The sequence below is a fragment of the Tyto alba genome, unplaced genomic scaffold (assembly GCF_018691265.1).
Source record: "Tyto alba isolate M040663 unplaced genomic scaffold, T.alba_DEE_v4.0 Super-Scaffold_27, whole genome shotgun sequence".
NCBI lineage: Eukaryota > Metazoa > Chordata > Aves > Strigiformes > Tytonidae > Tyto > Tyto alba.
In genome coordinates this window covers 11,863,028-11,875,130 of record NW_024881301.1, presented here as the reverse complement: position 1 = coordinate 11,875,130, position 12,103 = coordinate 11,863,028, and the positions used below count along the sequence as shown (strand labels likewise).

At 36.0% G+C, this 12,103-nt stretch overlaps 1 protein-coding gene across 9 annotated transcripts in view; it reads right to left on the bottom strand.

The window, feature by feature from the left end:
• The window catches only part of PTPRM (protein tyrosine phosphatase receptor type M), a 490,776-nt gene that overhangs the window by 294,381 nt on the left and 184,292 nt on the right, over positions 1-12,103 (bottom strand). For all 9 annotated transcript variants that reach the window (XM_032987657.2, XM_032987659.2, XM_032987658.2 and 6 more), the window contains exon 6: positions 4,728-4,902. In XM_032987657.2, coding sequence (XP_032843548.1) covers positions 4,728-4,902 — 175 coding nt within the window. The remainder of the gene's footprint in view (positions 1-4,727; positions 4,903-12,103) is intronic.

Here is a 12,103-nt window from a genome sequence, read left to right as displayed (position 1 = left end):
CTTCAGCACTTTCCTATGCCAAGTTTGCTAAGACATCTGAACTATCTCAGCTGTTTCGGCTGGAGGTTTTCTCAAAACCTTCAGGCTGAGGCACACACCCACAATGGAAAATATCAGCCTGAAGTCAGTTTGCTAAAATATGAGCATTTGAAAGCAGGACTTCATAATAGGAATCATCAGGAAACCATAAAAATAAGTCCTAATACCAGCATTGTTAGTAAAAATGGGGTACATGGATCCAGCATGAAGGGTTAGTTGGCTGAGAGAGAAAACAGACGTTAAGTACCCGCATATATTTCATGTATGAGAACAACTGATAACACAGATAAGCAATCGCCAATATTTTCTTACTGTGTCTTGATCTCAAAACGATTCTGCCTTCCAGAATAAATTCTTTGCTCTAGATGTCCAGAAAAGGTTTGGTTCTATTCCCGCTGTTAAATCTTCCATTTGGAAGGATGCAGACATTTAAGCTGCCAACACTGCAGACAGTTACCTTCCTATGCCCTCACTTAAAAACTTAACAAAACTCCTTTTAACCAATTTGACACCTAGGTTTACCTTGTTTGAACTCAATAAGCAGCCTGAACTCTGTAATAATCTGATGTCTGCTCAGACAGGCTCATTCTGTTCTCCTAAATCTAATCTGTGTTGGATCTGCCCACTATTAGAAAAATTCCATCTGAAGACTGTACGTAGAAGTCTAATTTACTTCACCAAATACATTTAATCAATTCCACCCTACTATTTTCCTTTTGCTCAATGTTTGATTACTTTTATGTCACCTATTAGATGAGAACTGCTGTTTTTTACAGTAAGTGGGTGATCTGACAAGGCCAATTTCATGTCTCCCATTAGATAAAGTGACATTTCAATCCAGTTCTCTGACAAACTTAGATGAGGATACTGTGTAGTTTGAGCACACACAATGACAAGGTACTTGTCTTTTCAGCCCTTCCTAACAGAACAAACACGCAGATAAATTGAAAACCTCCCCTTCAGAATTTATTCAAATAGAGCAATCAATACTTTATTTCACCATCCTCTAAAAGGCATATAAGATAACACAAACAAGTTTTAAAAAAAACCTTTTTTCCTTCTTGTTCAAAGCCAGACTAATTGTTCACTGACAGGGTTTTTGCTCATTACCTTGACAATATAAATGTTTACAGTTCTTTAATAAGATAACATGGGATTAACTGACAGCTCTTTAATTGCCTTTTTGCTCTTTTTCCCCTCCGTACAGATTAAACCTTGCTATAACCATATCTGCTCAGGTAAAAAAAAAAAACAAACAAACAAACAAAAACCCAAACAAACAAAATAATAAATAAAAAAAAAAAAAAACATTTGACAGTGTCTTGCATATCTCTCATCTTCAAGATTTCATTCCTATACCTTTGTGATTTCAGGTTTGGTTTGACGCATGTGATTCTAGCAGCCCCTACGGTGATTTCAATAGTTCTGGTACCTGGTCCCCGGTGCCACACAACACCACACCACAGCAGTGCTACAAACCTTAAAGAGGTTTACATAAGAAAGTAACAGGAATCTACTTAGAATAAGTTCATATTTAGTGAAACTATGTGTACAGTGAAGTAGAACAAACACTGTACGAAGTTGTAACTCACTCTACTGTGCAAACGTCCCTACTTAAACGAAAATATATTTTGAAAAAATTCTAACTCTAGTTCAGGATTTACTTCTTTTGCAACTTGAGTTACAAGTTCAATAACCGGAATGAAACAGAGCACAATAAATGTGAAAAACTGTTTCTCTTTCATTTACAAATGCTAGGTTTGATTCTCCTGTCATCCTAGAAATGTAATTCCAGGGAAATTCCTCTCAAGTCACCTTAGTTACAGCAGTGTAAATGAGAAGAGAATTAAATTCATTGTTTGCAACAAAGAGCGGGGAGTAATTACACCACTGTTTCTACACATACTATTATTAAGCCATCAGTAATTCCCAAGTATACTAAGCATTACATGCAATATGGGTAAATGTATATTTTTCATGATTTATTGATGGTAATGGATTAAAAAAAGATACAGCTGCACTGAAATCAATCTATTCTCTTTGAATTCTGCTAACTAACATTGCAGAAAAGCTGCTGAAAATATTAGGAAATACCATTTCTTAATTACATGCCATCAATAAGAAAGCATATTTACTAATTAGCCTTTAATGATGCTATTTCAGTATAGTCATTGAAGGTTTTACAGCACAGTGTTTAAAATAGGTCTTTTTAGGTCAGAAGGAATGACCTGCAGGTGGTCTCATAAAAGCTCCAATACAGGCTACGGAGATTATCATAATTACTTTGCCACTCTACAAGTAGTTAATGGGATTACACCCTAAGGCTATCCACTTGTTCACAGTGCCCAGTGCAAATTTTCCAAAAGAATCTGGGTAGGTACAAATGCTTTAATGACACAGTTCTTAATTTCATCTACTGAACTGCAGAAAGAGCACTAATAAATTAAAACACCCTAAATCAAAGAAACTGAAAAAAAATCTAACTTCTTCAGCTTCCTATTCCTCCTGGCACTAAGACAGTAAATATTCCATCTGCTTCCTTCAGGCAGTCTCCATTCTTCCTCATTTTCACTGATGTTAGGTCTGAAAGATGCTTCATCATTCCTATTGGGGCTCACAGTCCCCAGTTTCTTTCTTTGCTGACCTCCATACATTTTCATTTTTGGTCACCCCTTTTACTTCCTTTTTGTGCTTGGATTGAAATAACCTTATTTCTTCCATTGCGTCTTGTAATTACATTCTTCTCCCACCCCCTTTATTTGTTTCTTTCTTTATCTGTCCATTCAAATAGCACAGCTAAGTTTTCCTACTACAATTTGTTTTGTCTTGTTATCTTCATTCACGGGTTATTTGCAACCTGCTTCTCATTGTCTTGTCCTGCTTCTCCACTTTCTCTAAGACACATCCACCAAAACCATACTCTTGCTTTTGGAAAATGGCTTCTTCAGTATGGCTCTCTTGCATCTTCTATTGGTGACCTACTATTCCCCAGTCTGACTGGTAGCTCCAGTTTCTTCTTCTCCAATCAAACCCTGTTCATATCAAAAACACTGTTCTAACCATATCACCTCTCCATTATTCCACTCATTACTTTCTTCTTAAATAACCCCCTAAATTTTTACTTAATTCAAAAAACCTCATCCTTATCTAAAGTCTAATCACTAAAGTTCCTGTATCTCTTCTCAATGTAAACTCTATTGTCCTCCTCACTTTGTCTCATCATTTTTTTCGCAAAAACTTTTGCTTTGCTTTTTTAATTTCTTGGACTGATTCTTTATTTATGTGACTGTGCCTCCTGCCCTTCCTTTAATGATAGCTTCTCATACACATGCTTTCTATCTTGACTTCAAAAAGATCCAAGGTACATTTTCAGATGTAACAGTCATCCTACAGCTTGCTTATTGTCCTACATATAAGTTGCCTTTAGGAAAAGGATCACATCTTTAAAAAGTTCTGACAAATCCCATATAGCTTTATAAATATACAAAATAATTAAAGAGTAAGGAGAAAGAAAAGAGAAAATCCCTGATCAACTAACAACAAAGCCCTTTATCCAGTCTGCTGTCTGCAACTAGAACTGTGTAAGCTCTTATACTGCAATAGGTACCAATTCTTTAATTAGATAACTAAGTCATAAGAAATGTTAATTTGTATCTTAACCCAAAAGATAAAAGCTCGAGCAGAATTTGGAAAGCAGAGTGACGAGAAGGTACTACACAAAAATGGATTTCTTGCTCTGTTACCTCTTAGCCTGAACATTTCTTTAATTCCATTAGAACAGTTATAACGATATCATCTATGATAATCCAAATGTTATCCCCAAAGGAAAAAAAAATCCTAGCCAACAAAGGATACTGTTTCTAAAATCAGAGGATGCATAATAGATGCAAGTGTGTCCTTCCTAATTCCCACCTGCGGTGGATTTAGTTTTAGGGCACTTGTTCACTCCTTGCCAGCTTGGATCAAATTGTTTTTAGAACGAAAAGAGCCTTTAGCCCTTCATCTCACTTCCTGTTTGTTAAGCACAGAATGGACCAGAAAGGGAAGACACACAACACAGTAATGTGGTTCCACTGCTTAGATGCTACAGAATTTGTTCTTGTCTCTGACAAAACAAAAATAAAATTGTGTTCCTCCACAATGTTAGTATAAGAGGCAATCAAAATGCAATTTAAATATAACGAATGTTAAATAATTATTTTAGCATCCTTTTCTATAGTAAGAATGGACAGCACTATATGCGTTCTATTGACATTTAAGTGTTTCCTGCTGTTTTAAAAACATCCCTCTGTATGTTGGAATATGTACATTTTATGTGATCATTTTAATATAAATCTTTCATATTTTGCAGTAAATATATTTGTAGAATGCAGTGTCCACAAAGGAGGTAAACAGACAGTATTATGTTCATACCTTAAAAAAATCTTGTAAAGACATACAGTTCTAAACAGTGTATTTTGGGGAAATATTTAAAACAACAATCAACAAGTAACTAGCTAATTAGCCCTGGCTTCTTCTGTCATTCCCTTGTTACAGCTGGATAGACTCTTAAGATTTGCATAAACAAAGTCTATTTATTGAACCTATCGACTTTAACAAGCTATGGGTGACATTCCTACTGAATTAGCAATTGCAGGTCCTTATTTCATACACTGAGCATACAAATACTGATTTTTACTGTGAAATACCTTTGACTATCAGTTCTGCATAGTTTGACACACCAACTCCTCCTTCTGTACGAATCATGCAGCGATAGTTGCCAGCGTCCCGCTTTGTGGCATTAACCACACTAAAAAGAGCTACAAATCGTCGAAAGTTGAACACTTTAATGTCCTTCAAAGGTGCATCTCTTACATAAATACCCTAGGTGAAGAAACAAAAATAAAGAATATTGTTAGTCATATTAAATAAAACACTGACAACCAGTTTTATTTCTCTCCAGTTCCTCAAAAGGAAAGGCGAGATAAAAGCAGCAGTTCTGTATGTTACTTTTACAGATGTTTATGCTGTGTGAGATCCTACTGCCTTTCCATTTGAGTTAAACCATTCATCATCAGTGGGCAGCCACTCATTTGGAACAGCTGCTTTCAACCCTTTATAGATTAACTAATAGAAAGATTTAAGAGCAATGTAACATTTACTCGCTTGGCTTGCTTTACACAAATATTTAAAGTTATTTCTTTTAAAGAAACATGAAACCCAGCATATTCAGTCTCTGCATCTGCTACTTGGCATATGCATCTTGCACAGCTTGCATGGAAATGTCAGTGGATGGTTTGCATATAGCAGCACCTACACATGGGGTTATCAGCGACTGAGGTGGAAGAGACTCCGCACAGATTTACCAAGAAAATGACCAACAAGGCCGAAACTGTCTCCATCTCACTTCCTCAGCACGATACTGGGATCTGGGCAGTTCCTACCTCAGTGAAGCATCTCACCCTTAATTCAACATTTTGCATGCATGGCACAAAAAAATGAGCTACATAACAGCCGAGGAGGACAAGGCCCAGCAGAAATCCCATGCTACCCGCCTGCTCCCTCATGTGATCCAGTGCATGGCTGGAGGAGTGAGAACAGGAGGGTAGCAGACAGAAGAGGGCAGAGATGACATCTTGCCATGTCCTCTGACACAAAGATGAGGGCAGAGAGATTTGGCTCTCAGATCCTCAACAGAACTCGTGCTCCACGTGTGCATGAAATAGGATACGTGCAATATGAACCCTCAAAAACCCTCAGAAAGTGTATCATCATTAAATTACTAGAGCTAGCTGAAAAAAAAAAAAAACCACAAAATCTAGTGATAACATTTACTCAAACAATCAAACAAGATGCATGCACTATTCACATGAACATATATATTTCAACAAACAGAAGGCTACAGCCATTATCAAAACATCAAGAGAAACTGGAGAACCCCAACAAGCACATCCCAAAGAATGCTCTCTCCAGGAAGGCATATGCACAGTCTGATGCTATGTAATGATACCGGTTATTTTTAGTAGGCTTTTTTGACTTCAGGAGTTTCAAGCAGGGCAAGGGTCCTGCACTACTGAGCTTCTATAAACCATCGACACAGCTGGTGATGACTGCTCTTCTGTCCTAGAGTTTCTAGTTTCTCTAGCAGAATGTAAGACCTATACAGGAAATACCGACCTCCTTTTGTTATGGTCTTTACTTGTCACTATACGGAAAGTACTTTTAAATACCAGTTATAACTAGAGTTTCAAATAACAGCCACATAAAATTAAACTCATCCATAAATCACAAAACCAAGTTGAAGTTAATCATGCCATTAATGCCAAAGAAGCAGCATAATTAACAGTAAATACTGATTCTCATGCACAGCAAGGTAGAGTTCTTCTTCAAAACTGAACGTGGGTGATGCACAGCTTATTTAAAAGAAAAAAATGTTTCTAAGATGCCCAAAGAAGAATGTACTACCATGCCTTAAAAACTACTCTGTCTTAAATTATTACTTGAGAATTACTTTAGAAAATCGTCAGCTCCTTAAAATTCCTAGAGTTCTGAGCTGCTAACAAACCGGCTTCTCTGATGTGGCATGGCTGCTATTGAAAGCAAAACCTGGAAGAAACATTTCAAGCTACTATTTCAAAACTACTATTTTTACTGGGTTTGCCACTGTAATATCCTTTTAGCAAGAATGGCCGCAGATAGCAGGAAGCAAGCAGAGCAGGTCAATTATGATTTCTGAGAATTAATATTTCTTAAAAGCAACATTATTTTTTAACTAAGACAATAACTGTTTAATCTTAATTATCAAAGCTGCTGACCAGTCACAAACCACACATTTTTAAAGTATGTTTCTGCAGCTTTCAGATTCTTTAAGAACTCTGTGGATAGCCAAGTCATGTGCTTACATTACATCCACCCACGCTAGTTTTTACTTTTTTCTAGTCACAACATCAGGAAGCTTCGCACAGGCTATTTTATCCTGCCAAGAAATAGGGTAAATTATTCTACAGGGAACAACACACTGCCACACACTGATTAATCCTAGTACTTAAACTAGATCAGCTCATTTAGAGTGTGAACAAGCCCCTCTGCACTCCAACCTGCACAGTACGACCACCCTTCCACACAGGGCACCTGCATCCCAAATTTATCCAGGACTCTCAATGAGTTATAACACAACTGAAGAACTGTGTAAACATTTTAAGACTTATTCCTGGTGGTTCCCACCCAACAAAGGCTCTGGTATGATGTTAAAGGGAGAAAGAGGTGAAGGGAAAGGACTAGGCAATGCCATGAGGCAGTATAATTTCTGCCTTAATCTGCAGCCCTGAAGATAGGAGAACATGGAAAGGCATGATGCATGCACACTCCCCACTGGCCCCACACAGAGGACTGTCTCCTACCACACTGGCCCCCCTAGACCTCCCAGTATCCAGCAGAAACCCAAATCAACACGGCCCGGTCTGTCATATAAACTGCCAGCAGTCCACAAAGGGAACTGCTCAAATACCCAGCCCCATAGGACATATTTCCCACCTTTTTTGTGCATATGTAGAATGAAAATTGAATTGGAACTGATCAATGCACTGCAGCATTTATAATAAATTATGATTTCACTAGAGTCCCATACTCTTTTTCAACTTCTGCTGATTCTAAAACACACTAATGTCTACTGATTTAAAATGTTTTGACTGCTGTTCTACAACGGGAAATCTTAGTTTGATCAAATAATTGACTTATATGGCCGTGCAACACATGCTATCCATTCACACGTCAATAATTTTAACTGAAAAAGAGAGAAGCCATAGCATATTTCAGAGGCACACATAATTTTGCTCAAATGAACAAGCTACATGAGCTTTAAACGTAGCTCAGCTTGGCTCTACAGAGGATTTGAGCATTTTTGTCCCCCACCAAAATCCAGATGTGAAACAGGTTGTTAATGGTGGCTTCAAAATTCATGAAGGAGCTCCAGAACAAAAAGCCTTCATTATTATTATTATCACACCTCTAAAATATATGTGAGATTATTATTAATAAAGATTATCTTGACTGACTTCTCTTAAACATTACAAACTCACAGAGGCGAAGTGTGGAGTGTCTAATTATATGTTAGAACTCAAATAGTCCCACAGAAATCACTGGCATGACATTTTCTACTAGAACTCAAAGGAGAAAAAAAAATATTTGTTTCTTTAGTCTCTTTTGGAAAAATATTTTCAAGGAAAATATAACATCTAAAACAGACAAAGACTAAGAAACATAGTTGCTTTACTTTCCACAAGAAAAAATACAGCTCAAGAGAGCAAGTCTTCCCTCTCTTCTGGGACGACGGCAAATGAGTAGGAGAGTGGCCTAATTGATTTATGTCTGAGCATAAAGGAATGGCAATGAAGGTAATGAATTCAAGAAAAGTTCAATTCACAGGCATTGGGAAAGAGAGGTAAAAAGGCTGCACAGCAAAAAAAAAAAAAAAAAATAAAAAAATCCCACGGCTACAGCCTCTCCCAAGATCTTACTTCAGCAATGGACAAATGGCAAAAGACTCTTTTTAGTCTGAAAAAAAGCTATTTATAATTTGATATATGAATACAGAATGGCTTCTGTTTTAATTGTACCCATACAGCCAGTTTTGCTTCCTTTATTTGTGATTCACATTTTGTTCTCTCTGATTTACTGCACAGTGTATTCGGGAAGCTGCACCAGTATGACAGTTGTCACTTTTATGGGTAGTTAACTATCCGAATTTTGGAGAAGAATGTCAATAATATTTTCTTTTCCATATTTAACAGGCCCCTCTAAGTACATTGTATGATAAGTGAAAAGCTCTCAGTGCTGACTCACTAGCTATTTCATTTAGAATGACTAGAAAGAACTTACTTGTATCAAATGAACATTCATTTATTGAACATATTAGTACATCCCCCTACAATTTTTTTACAAATATTTTTAGTAGCATTCACAAAAATAAGTTTTTAACACTCACTAATGCAAAATTCTGAAGTCTCACAAATAAAAAAGATCACTTATGTTCTACTGCTTTACTAATTACACTCATTAAAACCTTCATGTCAGTTTTTTTAAGATAGATTCTGAAATTTACCAATAGGTCTTGCAAATTCACAGTATTATGTGGAAACCTGGGTCTTCACAAAAACATCAGATCTTATTGAAAATTAAACAAAAAAAATTACAAGCCTGTAATTTACTAATCCCATTACAGAAAATAATATAAAATTAATGATCTACAATGCAACACTATGGTACTCTATATTAAAATCCATTACAACAGGTTGTTAGAGCAAATTTGTAGTATCCTTCTGTTTTCTGGGAGGGGTTTATTTGTTTGTTTGTTTTAAATACAATTCAAAGATAAATATAGTTCTTTTTATTTTTTTACTTTAGCCCTGCTTTGCTATGTGAAAGACTGAGGCTTTATTACAGATTAAGCCTGTTGTCTTTCCCTGCCTCTTAGACTTGGAGAACTGTGAGAACAGGACTCTTAATTCTTTGGAAAGAGGAAAGTGCCGTCATTATTTAATGCTGGACCTACTTGGACTACAAAGGCCACGTCCCCAGGGCAGAGCTATCTAACCTTCTTAGAGCAGAAGAATTCTGACCACAAAACAAAGATTGCAAGATGCGGAGATCCAAAACTGAAAATAGCAGATTCCATTGGCTGCTGAGCAACCCATATGTTTTCAAATGCTCAGAGAAAGCTTTTAAAAAAAATAAGCACACATATTTAAAAATGCTATTTAAGCCAACTAATGAAAAAATATAACAGGTAAATCACTTATAAGAATAAATTTTCTATTAAACGACATGTTATTTAATATATAGGGATATAAAAAAAATAAACTTAATTTAACCTCAGGATATACACAGCTTGAAAATACATATTCCTAGTACTAGCATATTAAATGCGTACAGAGACAGCTTAAAGCACTTTAAAATGCACATTATTTTTCCATTTTAGGCAAGCTAGAATGAAAAGAAATGGGTTGACGGTTATTTAAATTAGACTTACAGTCTGGTTTAAGCAATGCACTAACTCTAAGTCTTCTAAATGAACAGCAATTTAGCAGCAACTAGATATATGTTAAACCTTTCAGAAATACTTTTAACAAAAATGCAGCAGTAATTCAAAGGGACTGAAGTTCTGGGATGTTATATCCAGCACTATCACTGCATTAATCACTCTCAAGGTAAGTTTCAACAATTTTGCCACAAGAGACTTAAAAGGAAACATCAGTCAGTCACCCTCTGTCCATACAGGTAGATTAAGCAGCTTTTCATACATTTAATAACAGAAAGGGTTTGCATTATCCCACTTTCAAATATGCACATTTGTAAAATTGCAATTAGAGTCATACCAGTGGGATCTCACATAACACCAGCAGTGCCAGAAGTAATTTTGTTTAAAATATGTATAAAATCTAAATCAAACAGTAATTAATACCTCAACAAAATTGCTTCACAGAGTTCATATCATTCCAATAATTAAGACAGTTGGCTCTACCTCTGAATTTCTAGAATTGCTTTCATAACCAAGACAACTATTTGTCAGTCTAGATTAGAACCACCACAGATCCTGTGATTATCCTTTATTTATTCCATCTGTGTAAGTTAACAAGTGTATTTCATTCAAGTAATGAGGCCATTCTGAAAAAAAGATTATTATTGTCCTATTTGGAATTATTCTGCTATGAGCCAGAATTGCACTCTGCATGTGTAACTAATGGGCTTTCAAGCAAAATGTTGTTATTTTACCTTTCAAGAAAGGTTTCAGCTTTCAATATTTTTATGTTTGACAACTGAGCCTTTTCTTCAAATCACATAGCTCTCCACAAATCTGTTTATTATGACTAAACCTAAATTCTGGCTGGAGCTGGCAGGTAATATTGTAAAGTATTACTAAAGTTACACATTGAGTAGTCACGTTATCATATATTAAGCAATGACTCTATTTGAAGATACAATTAAGCATACAGAAAGTAAACAAAGACATTATTGCATTTCCTGGAGTCATTAAACTCAGTGTAATTTACCCAAAGCAGTTGCTCTGTGCTTAAATACTGAAATTGTTTTATATCATTCTGACAGCAGCAAATCTGTTCTTACTACATAGAGATTAAAAAAACAAAAAACAAAAAATCCCCACCCCCACAAAAAAAAAATAAACCCAAAACCTTGATCAATCTATTTTTTATTTTACATTAAATTCCAGAGCAATTGAGTTAATATTCTCTAACAATTTGTCAGTGCTCACAAAATACGTAAAAATTCCAAATCTTCTTTTCATTTATCTTTAATAGCACACAACAGAATACAAAATTACTTGTAGGGAACTACATCCTCAGAAACATCTGGAGAAAAGAGCACGAGGAAATCTCTCTCTAACAGAGAGGTTTATACTTTGGACAGAAATTATAGCAATGATCCATGTATCTGCTAAGCATTTTGCTGAACTCGTAGCCCTATTATAAAGTCATTTAATCTAATACTGCATCTTAATTCTTTAAAATATGCAATGCTAAGTACTTCTCATCATCCTTTTATTTATATTAAAAATTCAAAGAGTTAGAATGAACACCTTGCTAAAAAATGAAGAGAACATACATAGGATTTTAAATACTCTGGCTCGGTGTTCTGCAGACACCAGTCTTACAGAAGGGCTGGGAAGAAGCAGGGTGATGAGGAGAAAATAAGAAAGAAAGAATAAAAATTAGCATAATTTTCATCCATACACACAATGCAATGTATACCAATGCAGGCATTTGTCTGCCTTTTCTATCCAAGTACATAACAAGACAGTTAAAAACCAGTGAGCTCTTGTCCCATATTCTCTTCACTGGACAAGTGTTACCTTGTTGGGAAGAAAAGCAGCATGGAATGAAGAAAGTCCAACATGCAAGTTCTGGGGACAACCTGAGGTCTATTCCAAAGTTTCAAACAACCGGAATAGCAGGCAAAACCAAAGCAATACCCAGTCCTACAAAGCAGGTAAGGAAGAAGTAGTCAAGAAAGAAGCACACACATACTTGATGGCAAAAAAACATGCCCTGTTAAGGATGAGGCAGTGGCC